Raw genomic sequence first — 18,673 nt, 5'->3', positions numbered from 1 at the left:
TCAATCCAAGTCTCCCATGTGGGTGGCAGGAAGCCATCACTGCTGCCTCCCAGGGTGCACATTAGCAGGAAGCTGCAGTTAGGAGCTGGAGCCGGGAATCAAAACCAGGTACTCCAAGGTGGGCTGCACTCAGCTGCGACGGGGCTTTTCATGGACGCTGTCCTCGCCTCACTTGCCCCTTTCTGCTCCGGGTATGGGGAGGGGTGGAGCGGGAGAGCACTGCCATCCAGGGCTGAGATGTAGTAGGCCCCTGTCCTTGACCCAGGGATGGCCTTCCTCCATTAGGTGGCCTGAGAGCATCGCACCTGGTGGCATTTCTCTGGCCTGGAGCTGAAGTTCCCCTTGGGTCTTCTGCCTCTGTGCATCAGCGGGAGATCCCACTGACAGACTGGCCTGCCAGCCCCAACCCGAGAGGCTCTGGGTTGAGGTCTTAACTGGATGCTTTCTGGGCCTGTCTTCCTCTGGAAGGGTGAGGGTCTCTGGAGAAGCCAGATAGTGGACATTTACCGGAGCCACAGTGGCTTCTCTGATGGGGACCCAGTTGCAGCAGAACCGTAGTCCACTTGATCAACATGCACAGTCCCACTGGGCAGAGCTGAAGCCAGACTCAGCAGGAGACAAACCTCCTCTCTCCCTCTCTCTTTCTCTCTCTCTCTCTCACATCAAAAGCCCAAGGACCCCTCCTGCTAAGGAACACGCAGGCAGATTTCCACGGGCCTGGGGATCTGGCTTGGCAGAAATGTGCCCAAGCAGAAAGGATTGTCTGATGAGCTAAGCTTCATTCCTCGAGGATGGGAAATCTAAACAGATGAAAGAGGAGAGCGGTCAGACCAAGATATTTATCTGGAACACTCGGGCCTCACAGAGGAGTGAAGCCTCTCCCCAGTGAAGACAAGTAGGGATTTCAGAAACAGATCCTAAACACTGGAGCCAGTGAAAACACTCTGGTTCTTCCCAGTGCCTCATCCTCACCAAAGGCCTCTTGTGGACTCTGAGTTCCCAGCTGTACTCCAGGAAGGGGTTTTGGAAGTAGCAGGGCAGGGGTGGGGAGGATTAGGCCACGCATCTGACTGCACTACTGCAGCACATTTGACAGCCACGTGGGTAGGACTCCCCTTAAATGAAACTCGTCTTCATGCACGCTCAAGTACAAAGGAAAACACTATGTTCCTGAATGTTGAAGGGAGAGATTCCTTTAGGAGCTCACGATGTAAAAGCTCTGCTCAGTGTGGAATTCTAGGTACCTGGCTGATGGCAAGTAAGCTATTTATCTGCAGTGCAGTGTGATGGGTGTGGAGATGGGGCCACCACCAAGGGGAGCTCACAGGACCATGGGAAGGACCTGAATTGACCCTGACCTGACTCAACCTGGAGAGGCCAACACAGACCCCCCAGAGGAGCGATGTCTGGGCTGAGACCCAAGAGGTCGCCAGGAACTGGCCACTTGACTCTGAGTTGGGGCAAAGGGCATTAGGAGCAAATGGGGAGGCAGGTGCAGAGGCCACAGGCAGGAATGATGATGACATTTCTGGCAGCTAGTGGGGGGTGATGACAAAGGACAGGGCACCAAGCAGAGGCTACAGGAGGATGACCTGTGGAATTCTGGAAGGTTGTGCAACATCTAGGGGGAACAAGGAGCCACAGAAACTCCAAGGCAGGCAGTATTATGATCTGGTTTGGGTTGCGGAAGATCCCCTCTGGCTGGACCCTGGAGAGTGGATTGGAGGGGATGAAGTTCAGCCAGGGAAACTGTGTAGGAGACACTTGGCCTTCATCAAGGAGTGAGGTATCATGGAGGCTTGCTTTAAGTTTTGGGGGCAAGATTGATACAATTCAATTTCAAGACACTTTGAAGCACCATATGGAGTTGTCTTATGCATCTTATTTGATTTGCCTGGATCACTGGTGTCTCTCTCTCTCTCTCTCTGTCCTTGGGAAGGCAGCAGAAGATGGCCAAAGTATTTTGTCCCCTGCCACCCATGTGGGAGACCTGGATTGCCCTAGCCCCAGCCAACCGTCATGGCCATTTGGGGAATGAACCTCCTGATGTTAAGATCTCTTTCTCTCTCTCTCTGTCTTTGTCACTCTGCCTTTCAAATAAATTAATCTTTAAAAAAATTTTAGTAGGGAAAACAAAACAAGATAAAGCTGCCATGTCAAGCATCTCCCTAAAGAAAATTATACCTGCACAGGTTCCCAGCTACATGTCTGACGAGGCGTGGCTTTCTGACAGAGGCTGGTACTGTGACAGTCATAGATCAGGTAATGCTGGCTGGCCTGGGAGAAGAGAGCCCCTTTCCCTTCTTCTACATCTCAGTCTGTCACCAGCTTCCTGCCCTTCATGTCATTTAGCATGAAACCCTGGATGCTGAGTGTTCTCTCTCTCTCTCTTTTCCATCCACCAACCCTACCCCACCCCCAAACTCTCCTGGTGAGACTCAAGTCCTCTCCACAGTGACTGAGTGGGAGAAGGGCTTGGAGAATGGGGGTGACAGGACGTAATTGAGTAGGTAGGTCCGTGTTACCAACCACAACACTGCAAACTCCCTCCACAGGGAAAGGCCAGCTGGGGTTTCATCAGGAGGCTAGCCCATTTGGCTACAGTGTTGATGGATACTATTTTCTGATTTCACTTGACTGAATAAGGAAATTCATTGTCTTTGCAGTTTCAAAACTAGAATCAATTTGTTGTGCCTGACCATACCCCGTATTCAAAATGTCCTGGCGGTTCCACATACCCTAGGGTCTTTTGATGTAGTTAACTGTGCCATGGAATAATGCCAGATAAAGTTCTGTAAATTAAGAAAAAAAGTTACTTGCCAAATATCACATACTTTCAAATTATAGAGGTCCTCTTTCCCCCTAGATATTATCTCCTGATGACACAGTGGTATCTGAAACCTTTTATGAAATTGGCTTTGGAATAAAGAATACACAGGGCCTTCAAGAAGTTCATGGAAAATGTTATGAAAAAACTATGCATGGATTTCAGTATTTTTGCAGCAAAATAAACTTATCTTGTAATTTCATCTTCCATGAACATGTTGAAGTACCCTTGTATATACATGTTCAAGACTTCTGGCTAACTCGATTTGAACTGTGAAATGCATTCTGGAGTCTGTCTTGCTTCTACCGTTTGTCCTGGAGACTCTGGGGAGGGTTTGGTTTTTAGGTATTCTAATATACCAGAGTAGATATGCCCCATGTCCATTTTTATTTGAATTTTTTAGTTGATTTTTCTAAAACATTTTTTTTTGAAAGGTAAAGAGAGATAGAGATCTTCATCTACTGGTTCGCTCTGATGCTTATAATGGCTGAGGCTGGGCCAGGTTGAAGCCAGAAACACAACCCAAGTCTCCCACATGGGTAGCAGGGACCCAAGTACCCATCACCTGTTGCCTCCTAGGGTATGCATGCACAGGAAGCAGGAACTGGCAGCAGAGTGGGGACTTGAACCTGGTCACTCCAGTATGGGATACGGACATCCCAGGTGGCATCAGCCACAGCACCAAATGCCCACCCTCTATCTTAATGCTTATGCAGACTCCCTGAGCTTTCCTCTTCTTTCCCCACTGAGCAGCGTCTTCTTGGCCTCTACTTCTACTTCTGCCTCTACCTCTACCTCCAGGCCTCCCTTCTCCAGACTCCCTGTTCCCTGTCCCTTTGCTGGCAGGAAAGCTTCCTCCCACTCTCACCACTCAGCACCGTCTTAATTTTTATGCCCGTCTTGCTATTAGAAGTCACTCTGGTGTTTAAATCTAGCCACAGCGCTACCCACAGTGGTGGGGCTAAGCCGCCTCCCTGACATAGCGTGTGACTCAGGGATACTCAGAGGACACCAATGAAGATAAAGGTCATTTGGTTTTCAAAGCAGCCCTGTTAATTGTTGTTGGGTTTTTTTAAATACCAAGGCTGTTTTAGTTTTACAGCGATCAAAAGGATTTTGTAATCATACGAAGAGAGCACGTAAAACTTTTCATCTTTGAGGCACTTAGAAACATTAATTAATAAGAGCATGGTGCCTTGTGGAAAGAGGAAAAGGCTGGTTGTCTCGACATGCCCTGCTGCCTCTCTCCCACCTCCCCGCTGATCTGGGACACACCCTCCCAGCTTGTCCTCCTCCCATGCCATGTAGGATTTCATCTCCAACACAAGCTCTTTGGAATTTCTCTCTTGGCCCAAAGGCTGTGCCACGTAGCCATTCATCCTGCATCGAGGAACCTGGATGACTGTGGAGCCAGAACCAAAGAGGCCTGCCCAATTTTGGTGAAAATTCTGCTTAAAATTATACTCCCAGGTACTATTTCTCTGAGGGTTTCTCTGAGGTCCTGGATGGGCTACTGGTGATATGAAAGAAGATACTGTAGGTTGGCTATATGGCATACTATCTGGTTCCCTGAAGCCACTCCATCTATGTAATCCTTCTTAATCTCAAACTTCGAGCTGCGAGAGTGAGTCGGTGCTGATAGATCTGCTGGGATTTGACTTCCAGCTGGACTGTCTGTTCATTCGTAGGCTTACCAGGTCCAGACCCACCAGTAGCTGCTCTCTGAACTGAGGGCAGGGGGCAGCACACAGGCACAGGGAGAACCAGAGGCTCAGAGACCAGGCAGAGGGAGGCGCTGCATCTGGTTTCCATTGCCAACAGCTGAGTGACCAAGTGACCTGCCACTGCCAGACTCAGCAACTTCCCATTTACGAAGTGACTCTTCCCAGATGGAGTTGGGGGCATTCAGTAGGATGGGTGCAGTGCTTTGCACAGTGTCTAGCACAGGAAACAATCACCTTTCCTGCAGAGTGATAGGAGGGCACAGGGAAGATGGGCAGCAGCAAAGAAATGGCATTTTTTCTTCTCTCTGTAAAGGCAGTCATTTGGAAAGCAGAACAGATTGGTTGCTACATTTTATAAATTCTTTGTTGCAGAAACAATGTACTTAGAAAACTGAAAACAGTAACTGCTTCAAAGGACTTTTGCCCTTAGGGAAAGATTGCAGAATGTCAGGGGTGATGCCTGTATTGTGGCAGTGAAGGCAATATTCTTTCCTTTCTTTGAACTTTTCACTGCTTTCTAAATTTTCTGCAGTGACCAATTATCACATGGGTAATCAGAAAAAATACGTATATATATAAGAACATCTAGATTATGACACTAGGGACCCCTGGAGAGCTGTGGCTAGCAGGGCCTTGAGGCTCCTTTTCCCTGGAGCCACTTCTTCTGGGTCTGTCGCAGTCAGATCCTGCTTTTCAACTGGCAAGATGGAGTTAAACTGTTGAGTTCCAGGGGAAGAGGGCCACAGGCCTTGGGCCAGGCTGAACTTCACCTTGACCTCGAGGAGATTCAGCTACCAAGCCAGGTTGAAGGACCTCTTTAACAGGAGGAGACTACTGGGACAAGTGTTTGACTTAGCAGTCAAGAATATAGTTGGGATGCCCGTATCCTGAATTGGGGCGCCTGGGTCCTAGCCCTACCTCCTGGTTCCAGCTTCCTGCTAATGTGCACCCTGGGAGACAGCAGACGATGGCTCAAGTCATTGAGTTCCTGACACCCATGTGGTTAAGCTAGATTAATTTTCTGATTTAACCTGCTTTGACCTGGCCCAGCACCAGCTGTTGTGGGCATTTGGAGAGTGAACCAGTAGATGGGAGCCTTCTCTCTTTGTGTTTCTTGGCCTCTTAAAAAAATTTTTTTTTAAAGAATAGGACTCTTAGTAAGCAACAACAATGTTGAGAACCAGTTTGTTCTATGCACATACTGTGAGGCAGAGACTGCTCCATTGTGGAAGTAATTGTCATGTCAGCAGTTGTCAGTATTGGTGACTGGCGTGTTTCCAGGCTATGTGTGTAAGGATGTATGTGTACCATGTGCTGGGCTCCATGCTCAGCCATGTTTACTCCCATTAGATTCTCACCAGAGTGCTGTTTCTGCCCTCTTAAAGAAAACCAGGCTCAGAGAAGTGCACAGCCCATCCCAGACTACTCACTCTGTGTACACTTGGTTAGAATCAAGTCCACCCCTAGGGCCCTGGCTTTGAACCCCGCTCCCCGGTGGCCTCCCTTTATGTAGCCTGGTTGGCTGGTAGTAAATTGTGATCAGTGACTCGTGGGCAGCTTCTCCATGCTTTCCCGAGGTGTGCCTGTGTCTGGTGCAGGCCTGCGGACGTGAGATGTCCGGCAGTATTTGGGGTTGCATAGAACAAATGAGCCAATAAAGGAAAGAATGGACATGTGAGTGGAGGGAGGAAGTGCCCTGGGGCCATGCCACCTGTGTGTTGCATGGGCAAGAGAGCAGGCATGGCTTGGTCTCCTCTCCAAATGGTTGCTTCAGCCTCAGATGAGGTGGTGAAGATCTTCAGTGTTTGAGGAACGTGGCTGCCTGGAGAGAGAAACATCTGGCCAGATGGCAGCTGGCTCCGGGCCCTCTGCACATCCACCCCCACATGGCACCATCCTTGGGCATGGTTTCCTCTCTCCCTCGTCTCCTTCCTTCCTGTTGGCAGCAGGGAGCAGCACGTACTGCGTATGCTATGAGCACACGCGCTGTTGTTCCACAGGGTGCTATGTGGCGCTCATTGCCTCTGGCCTTTCCCAGATGGACGCAGTAAAAGCAAAGGAGGCTTTGGTTTGGTTTGGTTTCTTTAAATCAACATGGCCGGCACCGTGGCTTATCCCATTGTACTTCCAAGGCCATCTGCTTCCACACAAAGCGTACCCACCCCGGCCGTTATGCACCGGCGAGCCCCTTCTGGCGAGGCCTCTGCTGTTTCCGGCGAGGCTCTTCCTGCGCGCTCTTCCGGTGAGGCCCCGGCTGTTTCCGGCGGGCTCCTCGCGTGGGCGCCGTATCTTTGCCGCTTTCCTAGGCCAGCGGCTTGTTTGTGTGTTCGCCACATCTGGCCTTTATTGGAAACTCCACCTCAGAGGATTTCATAGCACAGAATATCTTTCCTTATTAAATTCTCCCTTACATGTTTTTTTCATAAAACAGGCACCAAAACCTACAAACCTACCTGCGGCTCTCATAGTATCTGTTTATAAACCTTTGGAAACCGTTTGCAATACGTTAATCACATTTTCAAAGGAAGTTACAGATTACAGATACGCTAACAAATGCCATATACAACGCCTCAGCCCCAGGAAGGAGCCGCTCACACGGAGGGGAGGGGAGAGCTTGGAGCCGGGGGACCTGGGATTTGTCCCACACTAAAACTGCAGCAGACAGAGCACATGGGGCCTGGGAGTTGGAGATTTGCACGTTTGGGTTCTTCTTCTGTGCCTTGGGGTGGGGTGGGGTGGGGAGTGGGGGAACAGGTAGAAGAGGTGAGCTCTGTTCAGACACAGCAGTGTTTGGTGAGCTGTGAGGCTTTTCATAAACCACATTACCAAATAGTCACTTAAGCACCAAAGTCTGTGACTGCTTCTTCTGAAATGTGTATTATCAGTAGGTCATCTAAAAAGAAAAAATACAAAGCTATTACATACATATGGGGGGAGTTCAAAAAGTTTATGGAAAGTGGAATTAAAAGGTAAGTTTATTTTGATGCAAAAATAGTTTGAAATCTGGAGGGGAGTGGTTAGGCCAAAGGGTTAAGACACCAGTTAGGACAGTCCTATGCCCCGCGGGAGCACCTGGGTTCCTAGCCAGCGCCACTCCTGACTCCAGGCTTTCTGCTAATGCAGACCCTGGGAGGCGGCAGTGATGGTTCAGGTGGCCGGGTTCCTGCTGCACTCGTGGGAGACCTGGGCTTAGCTCTCAGCTTCCAGCAGCTCCAATCATTGCAGTTGTTTACAAAGTGAACCAGCAGTTGGGAGCACTCTCGCTCTCTTGCTTTCTCTCTCTACCTCTAGATACATACATACATATATATATATATATACACATATACATATATTTGGTTTTGAAATCTATGCATATGAAAGGCTTTTAAAAAGTTCCTGAAAACACATATTATGAAAAAAAAATGCATGGATTTCAGATTATTTTTGCACCAAAATCAACTTACCTTTGAATTCTATTTCCCATGAACTTTTAAGAATACTTTTAAGGGTTAGAAATCTGTTGACTACTTCACACATGAAACTCGAACCAGCTTAAAAAAATACTCTTAATGGAGGGAAGGAGGATAATGTGGACAGGATGTAGTGATAAGCTGAGTCATCCAAGGATGTAAAGACTTCAGGAACGGCTTGATCCAGGAGTACACACATGCTTTCAGGACTCTCTTCATTGCTTTTTCTATTTTTGCTATTCTGGTTTCATTCTGAGAAAGACTTTCTGCAAGGGGTGGCCGAGATGGTCCTGAGGTGCTGCAAGCCCAGCAATGAGCCAGTGGATGGAGAGTCCTTTTTCCAAGATAATTCCCAGAAATCATCCCAGATGGAGTCTCTGCAGTCATGTTTGGGTTGGCCTGGGTTGTGTATCTACCTCTGGCCTAATCCCTGCCATGAGATGGTGCCTCACGGGCTCAGGCCGCACGCCTACCTCAGAACCAGTAATGGTTGTACCTTCTCTAGAACCATATTTGCTGAGAGCAGGGCCCTAGGGGTTTCCTACAGAAAAAAACCAGGTGATTGACCTGGAAAATGTGGGGAATTGGTGTTGGCAATCCACAGCACAGGGATCTTTGCAATGGAGCCCTACTTCTGGCCTTCGAGGCAGAGGGAAAGAGAGAGAGAGATGGAGGCTCAGTCTGCCAGGCCTTGCTCATAGCCCTTGGCCTGTTCTACCTGTAGAACAACTCACTGAGTTGTCCATCCTCATCCAGCGCATCACTGCTGCATTGTTCTTCATCTCGAAGAGCTCACCCCTAAACGAGACCCCAGTGCAAGTGTCCCAGGCCCATTTCACAAGTCTGGTTCAGCAAACCTTCTGGAAGGGCATTCTTAAGACAGAGTCTCAGAAGCTGTATCCCCAGCTCCTATCTGTCTTTTTCTTTTGGATTATAGAGACTTGCAGCTCATGGACCCAAATTCCGGGAAATCTTCCATGCTCTCACTCTCTAATGTCTCCATGTGTCCAGAATACCTTTTTGGTAGAATTACTGCATTTCTTTAGTAGTTATTTTTTAAAAATGAGTAACAGCATCCAGGAGATGTCAGAAGTCAGGGGTTCTCTACTGAATCTATTTTTGCTAAAAGGCATCTAAAAGGACTGGATTTTTTAAAACTTTTTAAAATAAATATAAATTTCCAAAGTACAGCTTTGATTACAGTGTCTTTTTCTGCCCCCTAACTTCCCCCCTACCCGCAACCCTCCCCTCTCCCACTCCCTCTCCCCTTCAATTCACATCAAGATTCATTTTCAATCATCTTTATATACAGAAGATCAATTTAGTATATATTAAGTAAAGATTTCAACAGTTTGCACCCACATGGAAACACAAAGTGTAAAGTACTGTTTGAGTACTAGTTATAGCATTAATTCACATTGGACAACACATTAAGGACAGAGATCCTACATGGGGAGTAAGAGCACAGTGACTCCTGTTGTTTACTTAACAATTGACACTCTTGTTTAGGGCTTCAGTAATCACCCTAGGCTCTTGTCATGAGTTGCCAAGGCTATGGAAGCCTTTTGAGTTTGCCAACTCTGATCTTATTTAGACAAGGTCATAGTCAAAGTGGAAGTCTTCTCCTCCCTTCAGAGAAAGGTACCTCCTTCTTTGATGGCCCATTCTTTCCACTGGGATCTCGCAGAGATCTTTCATTTAGGTGTTTTTTTTGTTGTTGTTGTTGTTGTTTTTTTTTTTTTTTTTTTTTTTTTTTTTGCCAGAGTGTCTTGGCTTTCCCTGCCTAAAATACTCTCATGGGCTCTTCAGCCAGTTCTGAATGCCTTAAGGGCTGATTCTGAGGCCAGAGTGAGTGCTATTTAGGACATCTGCCATTCTATGAGTCTGCTGTGTATCCCGCGTCCCATGATGGATCATTCTCTCCCTTTTTGATTCTATCAGTTAGTATTAGCAGACACTAGTCTTGTTTGTGTGATCCCTTTGACTCTTAGACCTATCAGTGTGATCAATTGTGAACTGAAATTGATTACTTTGGCTAGTGGGATTCTGTAGCACAAGTATGGAGTTTCAAGAGAGTCTTAAGTCTCAAAATTGGAAGATTCACACTGGGAAGAGACATAAAACTGTGACTGCATGGCAACCTTGTCTTTGACAGGTGTCCCTTGCCCACCTGTGGTCTGTAGAACAATGACTTAAAAATCACTGAATGCTTTCCTTTATTCCAAGGCAATAGTAGGGATAGTAGCTAATTCAGTGCAATGAGCCTTTGTCTTCTCAAGAAGCACATGGCCCTAAGGTAGCTATGTAGTAAGAGTTTGCTGAATGAAAATGTGCTTATCACTTTATATACAATGTGTCATTTAATCCCTCCACCTACCATTATTATGGGGATACTCTTGGTTTGTCTGTTTGTGACTAAGATTGCTGGGAGCAGCTGCGTACCTGGCTCCAAGTCCCATGAGCCCTGGGCTGTGGTCAGTATGAGATGGCAGAACCACCACTGGGCCTGCTCCTCTGGCAGACACGTGGATGCTTTTCCTGAGAACGGAGGGATATTCAGTCCTTTGGACCCCGCAGCCTTTTTAAACTTCTTTAACTGTGATTAAAATAACACGAGGCTTAGTCATGAAACTTTGAGCAAGAGCTGGTGCTGAGTGAGGTGTTCTCTGCCATACTGGGTATATGAAACTATTTGACCTGTTATTTAATTCGTTATTGAACTTGTTATAGCCTGTATTCACATATGCATAGTGGGCAAGAAATTAACCTTAGAGAAGTAGAATTATGGCTGATAAACTCAAGTAAGTCCTTGGGAGAGAGTAAAGCCCTGTGTAATTGACTTTATATGAGTATCTTTATTGCCTTGCACATGATAGGTGTCTGATACATGTTTGTTGAATAAATGAATAAAGGAGCACTTTGAAGTGATGAAAGGAAGAAGCCCCTCCCTACCCCCTCCCTGCAAAAGACAGTTTATTAGCACCACGAGGCTACTCAGGAAGTCACAAAAGTTCTGCCCTTAAAGTGCAGGACCTGGGACGGGTGCTTGTGCTGGCAGTTCAGATGGTTCCTAAGACATCCACATGGCTGGCACCGCAGCTCACTAGGCTAATCCTCCACCTGCAGTGCCGGCACCCCGGGTTCTAGTCCCAGTCGGGGCACCGGATTCTGTCCCACTTGCTCCTCTTCCAGTCCAGCTCTCTGCTGTGGCCCAGGAAGGCAGTGGAAGATGGCCCAAGTGCTTAGGCCCTGCACCCGCATGGGAGAGCAGGAGGAAGCACCTGGCTCCTGGCTTCAGATCAGTGCAGCGCTGGCCACAGTGGCCATTTGGGGGGTGAACCAATGGAAGAAAGACCTTTCTCTCTGTAAAAAGACATCCACATTCCATATCAGAGTACCTAGGCTTGCTTGCCAGCTCCACTTCTGATTGCAACTTCCTGTTAGTATGCACCCTGGGAAACAACAGGTGATGAATCCAGAAGTAAGGGTCCTGCTACCCATGAGGGAGTCCTGGATTGAGTTTCCCAGCTCCCAGCTTTGGCCTGGCTAAGCCCTGGGCATTGCAGGCATTTGGGAGAATAAACCAGCAAATGGGAGATGTCCCTGCCTCTCTCTCCTGAGAAATACATGCATACAAAGAAGTCAAGGTCAGGATCAGGCTGGTGCCCAATAGGTTTCAGTTGTGCCTCTTTTTTTTTTTTTTTTTTAGAGCAGGTTTGGGTGCCATTTGCACAGATGGTAGGGGTCCAGGATAACTGGGTGTCTGACTATAGCTCCTCAGGGGGCAGCCTTGAGTCTTGGCATCACATGCCGCCTCCCCATGACCCCTCCCCCTGCTGACAACCCACACTGACCTCCTTCCTGTTCCTGCTGCTCAGCTCAGGCCTGGCCATTGCGAGGGCTGGGGCTGTCATGCGCACACGAACTTCCCGTAACAGGATCCAACTGCTAATCTGCCATCATTTACAGCGGCTGCTGAAGGAACTGCTTCCCTTCCTCTTCTTCTGGAGCAGATCTGATGTCATAAAACTGACCATGATAGTCTGCTAAGTGAAAAGCTGGGAGCACACAGTAGGAGTGTGGTTGGTGGAGTGATGGGAGCCTGCTATGGGCAAGATGGCCCTCCTGGGTGGTGATGGGAAGGGAAAGGCAGGGGCAACCCTTCAGAAATGTAGCAGAGCTCCTGAAATGGGATCAACAAGGAAGAAAAGAAGGCAGGAAAAAGCAGTCAGTCCTATTTGGTACCATAGCACTGCATACCCTGGGAGGCAGCTGTAGTGCTGGCTCAAGCAGCTGGGTCCCTGCCACCCGCATAGGAAACCTAGAAAGAGTTCCCAGTTCCTGGCTTTGACCCTGCCCAGCATTGCCCTGGTTGTAGGCATGTGGGGAGTGAAACAATGCATGGATGCTCTGTCTCTCCTTTCTCTACTCCTCTCCGTTCTTCCCTACATTCTGCTGAGGACCAGTTGGGACTTACTTGGTTTGCCATCAGCAGTAGTTTCCCCCTTCCTGCCTGGGGTGTCTTCAGAGCCTGTCTGGAATATCCAGAGTCCAAAGTGGCAACCTTTGGTTAGGAGAGGTCTTAAAACACTCAGACCAACCCTGCGTCTCACTTAGAGTCTTATCTGTTAAGTTAAAAGCTGACCAGTCTAGAAGCAAAACCAAAAGTGAACACAGTGCACGTACATACGGGTGTTTTACCAGAATGCTATGAACCGTATCTTAGGAGCTTGTAAAGCGGCTGCTTATCCCTAGCCTGCAGCAGAGGGCAGACTTTCCTACCTAATAAACGCCCCAACAACCAACAGTAAAGGTCTCTAGACTCAGGAGCGTCCAGACACGAGACCATCCGGTGGGTAAAATGGTGGGTTTGCAGGGTGACTGCCACCGGTGATTTAGGGAGAAAAAGGAAAACCACTTCCTGGCTTTTTAACACGCTCACCAGCTTTTCCAGAGAAATGCCCTAATGGCCATTAAATCTGGCAGTGATCCCCAATGCCCACATCCACTGCCGGTGGAGTAGCTGTGCTTAGTTCGGTATTGTGGTAGCCAGCGAGATGGCAAATAGATGGTGCTGTGTCTGAAAAATATCACCAGGGTGCTGAGCCCAACTCCAGCTGCAATCGACGCCTTTAAAAGTGTGGAGAAGACTCGAGGGTAACAGGGGACTAGGACTGGATTCTGGCTAACGTGTGTAAGAAGACCTGTCTGGTGTCGGGAAGCCATAAGCTCTGTAAGTTCTGGAAGAGAGGAGTGGAATGTCCCCTGTCCCACACTGGTCCCATCCAGGTAGGGGCAGACTCTCCTTTGCGTTGGGTGTTTATGGGACCCAAGAGTCTGCTAAGTATATTATGATCAAGCAAGAAGTTGAATTCTATGAGAATATCAACCCAACTCAGAAAAAAGGATTCCAGCCCAGTCATTAGAAGCCCTGGGACTGTCATCCTAGTGAGCTTCTCACCAGTGTCTGTCCACTCCCAGTCCCCACTCCGTGGCAGGATTTGGGAGGAAAAAGTTTGCCCTGCTGGGTCATCTCATGGACATTTTCTTTCCTTTGTCTTTCCCTTCTTCCCCCTGCTAGTATGAAGAAGGAAAAAAGCGAAGGAAACCTAACTACAGCAGCGTTGACCTCTCTGAGGTGGAGTGGGAGGACCGAGACGATGTGGTAAGTGACCTGCTGCAGGCCTCACGGGAGGGCTCCCCTGCACCCACTGCTGTGCCTGGAGCCTGTGCCGGGAGCTGGCCAGGAGGCCCCCCAGAGAGCTACCTGGCCAGCAGGGGCATGTGGAGACAAGGGGCACTTTGAGCAGGTTTGGGGTTGTGTAAATCCTGTTGGAGAGCTGCAGACTAGCCAGCCACTCCAGGTGTTTGGGCATCCCTGGGCGGATTCTGGTCCTGTCTGCAGCTGATTGATCCAGGACCCTCCCCGGTACAATTCACGGGAGCTGCCGTCATCACTGTAGTCAGGGCACCTGCGGGCCACGCAGGTAGGCTCCCAGGCAGCCAGACTCCTCCTGTCGGGGAGCAGCCCAGGGCTTTGCAGACTCCCATTCCTTCTGCATGAATGGCTGCCCATCTTCCGCACCTCCCCAGCCTTTCCCCTCTGCTCCGGCCAGGTCTCAAGGGCAAACTGTGCATCTCCCCTCCCCCAAATTCAGCCTCGGGTACTGTATCCAAAGCTTTCCTCCTGCTCGGGACTTAACCCCATCAAGCCTTCTCGTTACTTCCTCAATAAATCGGATCTGTTAGACACGGCTGCCTTTGTGTGAATCCAGGTGGACTGTCCTTAATTAAATCGTAACTTCCCAGGTGTTCCTGTCTGGGCCTTCTCCTTCACTTTTTCTGAGTCCCTGCCCCTCCCCCACAGACTTGTCCAGGGTCTTTTCTTCCATTTCATCACCAGGGTAGCACAGTTTCCAGCTCCTGCTCTGAACTGCTGGCCAAAGAGGTAGTGAGGAGCAGCACCTGCAGCCCCAGGCAGGGTCCCCTTGCCTTCCAGAAAGGGGGCCGGCATCAGCCCTCTCGCCGCAGCCCACCTTCTGTTCACATCCTCTGCTCCCTGCACCGTCTCAGTGAGCATAAATCTGAGTTCCTTCCTCGCCTGTGAAGTGCAAGAGGCGTATCTGTTTTAGAAATTTACCCTACTTCCTTCTTCATCTGCACTAAGTCTTTTTAAACCCAAGTTCAGACAAAATAACTCTGCTATTTGATAAAAGCTACTTCCTCATCCGCTCTGCTTTCCCCACGTGCACCAGCCAGACATCGCGTCAGCTCTGTGACCTCGCGGAGTTTGATACCTTCTTATCTTATTATTCCTACAACGTTGTCACCAGCGTCCTGTCCATGGGGATTGTGCTGCGCCTAACGTACATCTGATTCCTTGGCATTGCTCAGGCGTTACTCTCAGGGTTCAAATCCCACTGTAGTGGCTTGCTGGCTGTTTGTCTCCAGAGAACAGCTTTCTCTACACACCTCAATTTTGGCTTGTTTTAAAGATTGCTTGATTTATTTGCTTGAAAGGCAGAGTGACAGAACGAGAGAGATCAATCTTCCATCTGCTAGTTCTCTCCCCAAATGGCTGTCATAGTGAAGACTGGGCCAGGAACTCCATCTTTGTCTCTCACAAGAGTGGCAGGGAGCCGACTACTTGACCATCTTCTGCTGTCTTTCCAGGTGCATTAGCAGGGAGCTGGACTGGAAGTGGAACAGTCTTGGACTCCAGTGGGCACACTAATATGGGATGCCAGTGTTGCAGGTGGCAGCTTAATCTGCTATGCCCCAACACCAGCCCCCTTGGTTTTGTTTTCGTGCTGTGGATTTTTTTTTTCTGTCACAATCAGTATGGTTGTTCCTACCTCCTAGAGCTGTTGTGAGGATTAAAGGAACTAAAATATTGAAAGGCGTGAAAGCGCCTGCCCCACCGCATGCAGCTGATGAGCCTCCACGAGGGGTCGCCATTATTAGTGTTAGCTTCACCATCCTCACGAACTCTCAGCTCCTGTGCCCTTTCTGGGCCTCCCTGGGCTCGTGAATCTTTGAAGGGTGGCTCCGCTTGATTCTCCCTCTTTACCAAGTCCACTCGAACCGTTGCTTTCTAATTCATTTGGACCTCCCTGGATTCTTGGGTTTCCATTCCCAGAGAGATGGAAACGTCACCAGACTGCTTCTCCATCCCGCCCTCATTTCTGTTTTGATGAAGAGAGGCGGCCAGCTTGATCACATTTGTCCTCCTATGGAGTGCCCCTGTCCAGGAAGCACACCCTCCACTGGGTAGCACCAAGCCCGCTCTCTCTGTCCTTCACCAGCTGCTAGAAGACATTTAGTACTCACTTCCCTCTGCTTACCGCCCACACCCCAGCCAGTATCCCCTTTTACAACTCATGGTGTGGGAATGTTTTTTTTTTTTCTCCTCCTCCTGGGCCTGTTTTCTGTTCTCATCAGAGCACAGTATCCTGTGCATGTTCTCCATCTTCCCATGACTCACAGGATGGGGACACGGGCTGTCCACCTTCAGAATTCCAACACCTCTACACGCCCAGGTCTTTGGTCTCTGGTTATCTCTGTGGTTTGGGTCTCTTGTCACCTTGGGAACATGGTGCTTTTGAAATGCAACTTACTTCACTACCAACATGTTTGATGTGGGATAACCCAAGGCACCATTTCTTCCCTGGGGGTTTGCACCCACTGATTAGAGTCTTCTTGAATCTATACAAAGCATCTGTGTGAAGTCTGCGTAAAATCCCACATGCCCAGATGCTGGCCGTGGGGTTTTCTTAAAAATAGCAGAGAATGGGGAAAGACCATGGAAGCAGAGCTCCCGGAGGAAGCAGCAGCAGAGTGTGCCCAGCTGTAGAGAACTTGGATGCAGTGTCCTGTTTTCTTGGGTGACTAGGCGCTTGTTGCATCTGATGGCCGTATTTATAGCAAAGGCACTGCACGCTTCCAAAAATGATGTAAGATCCCATAGGCTGTTAGAACATGTGCAAAATAGACTGGCCAAAATTAATATAAGAGGAATAGGATGGGACTTCTGTCCCAGTCTTCAGGATGAGTTAGGCACTGTGTCAACAACACAATGGGTAGGGAACATCTTTGGGGGAGCCAGGAGCCAGCAGGGGACCGTGAGACACACACAGCTCCATCTGAATTCTCAGCGTGGATCGCCTCTGGGAAGGAAAAATTATCTTCACCATGTTTACCCTTTGGTTTAAATTCCCAGGGATGACAGAAGGAATTAAGGATGATTTCTGGTTTATTCCTATTACATCTGAGCTATTACCAAACTTTCTGCAGTGAACACAATTATTCCTATAAATAGAGGACTTTGCTATTAAAGAACTCATGAATTATAACTACCTTTTACTGAACTCTTCCTACAAGTTGTATTGTTCTAAGTGCATTTATTTCTCACAGCAATCCTATGAGGTATGTGTAATTGTATCCCCATTTTATAGATGTGGCAACTGAGGCACGAAACAGTGTAATGTTCTGTGGGCACGTAGTATGGATTCCAGCTCAGGCAGTCTGACTCCCTAGAGCTATGCCCTTGACACTTTGTAATGCCCCAGAGGGATCCCTTGAGTCCTTGAGGATCTCTCTTTTTTTTTTTTTTTGACAGAGTGGACAGTGAGAGAGAGAGACAGAGAGAGAAAGGTCTTCCTTTGCCGTTGGTTCACCCTCCAATGGCTGCCGCGGCTGGCGCGGTGCGGCCGGCGCACCGCGCTGATCCGATGGCAGGAGCCAGGTACTTCTCCTGGTCCCCCATGGGGTGCAGGGCCCAAGCACCTGGGCCATCCTCCACTGCACTCCCGGGCCACAGCAGAGAGCTGGCCTGGAAGAGGGGCAACCAGGACTGAATCCGGCGCCCCGACCGGGACTAGAACCCGGTGTGCCGGCGCCGCAAGGCAGAGGATTAGCCTAGTGAGCCGCGGCGCCGGCCGAGGATCTCTATCATCGCCCATGGTAAAACAGTTCTTCTCTGAGAGGTGCAGAGAAAATGAGTGCTTTGCAAACCAGAGTGATTGCTCACCTGCTCTTGTTGCAAATCCTGCACCACAGACTCTTCCTTGAATCTCTGCGAGGTCTCCTGGTGCAGCGTAAGCCTTTTTCCTACTGCCCCCGTCACCTCACGTTTCTCGTTAACCCATAATGACTCTCGTGGAAAAGTCCCTTGAGTCCTTTCTTCCCAAAGCCCTAGGAACCTTGTATTTCCCAGATCTTTGACCATTTAACTTTTCTTCTTTAAACCCTCTGCAGGATCTGTCCAGCGCATGCTTGAGCTCTGGACCCCTGAGGCAAGCACAGCCCACCCTGAGAGCCCAGGCTGCTGTAGGGGTGAGGGAAGGAGAGGGAGTGAGATTTTGTTGCTAGGTGCTATGTGCCCCAGTCTGTTTTCAAATGCTGATTGAAGCTTGTTTGGGAATGACTGGCGTGTTGGTCCACTGCATCTTATCCCATTTGATCTGCTGGCCTGGCCAGGCTCACGTGTCATTAAAGGGTTTGGAAGTACATGGCACCTGTGTACTGGGAAAGGTGAGATTCGTGTTCCGATGTGGACACCCAGGTTGCATTAGGAGGCTGAGCCGTCAATCCATAATTCCACCACAACCTATGGTGGCCACTAAGTTTCTCAGGCAGGCTTCCCTAGAGGGCTTTGCGTGGGAGATAAGAGCAGCAGGCTCGTGATGGAAGGGCAGCGTGGCTTCAGCATTCCATAAAAGAGGGATTGCCAGGGGCTCTGGGGAAATGCATCTGAATGGGCAGCTCAGGCCCCGGAGACCAGGGAAGCTGACTACTGCAGCCATATTCTGATACGCAGTTCAACAGGGTCCCATGATTTATTGAGGACGGTGCTGACAGCTGCTTTAATGCCCTCTGTGTTAGCACAGTTGCAGATACTTAGTATCCAATAGGGACAAAAGAAAGGTACTGCGTATGTCTCATTGAGGTTCTTAATTTGCCTTCCTTTGTGTGTTAAGATACACTCTGCACATGTGATTTTTCATGACCATACACTCTAACATACTGGCATACCGAAGCTTGTTTGGAGGTTTTCCTATGCCAGGCTTTTTGCAATTTCCTAGTTGCTCCCTGTTGTCAGTGCAGGTAGTGGCTGGTTCAAAAGCCCTTGGGACCACTCAGAACGGTGCCTTCCTGTGCTCCAGGGGGAC

The 18,673-nt window shown here is 49.0% G+C and overlaps 1 protein-coding gene across 3 annotated transcripts in view; it reads left to right on the top strand.

Annotated features, from left to right (window-relative positions):
• The window catches only part of CACNA2D3 (calcium voltage-gated channel auxiliary subunit alpha2delta 3), an 875,732-nt gene that overhangs the window by 672,399 nt on the left and 184,660 nt on the right, over positions 1 to 18,673 (top strand). For all 3 annotated transcript variants that reach the window (XM_051851529.3, XM_051851528.3, XM_089305523.1), the window contains one exon: positions 13,585 to 13,668. In XM_051851529.3, coding sequence (XP_051707489.1) covers positions 13,585 to 13,668 — 84 coding nt within the window. The remainder of the gene's footprint in view (positions 1 to 13,584; positions 13,669 to 18,673) is intronic.

Source organism: Oryctolagus cuniculus, chromosome 10 (assembly GCF_051225735.1).
Source record: "Oryctolagus cuniculus isolate XC-2025 breed Fujian yellow rabbit chromosome 10, ASM5122573v1, whole genome shotgun sequence".
In the NCBI taxonomy this organism is placed as follows: Eukaryota; Metazoa; Chordata; class Mammalia; order Lagomorpha; family Leporidae; genus Oryctolagus; species Oryctolagus cuniculus.
Note: the sequence above shows the minus strand (reverse complement) of the source record. Positions and strands in the feature narration are given on the sequence as shown.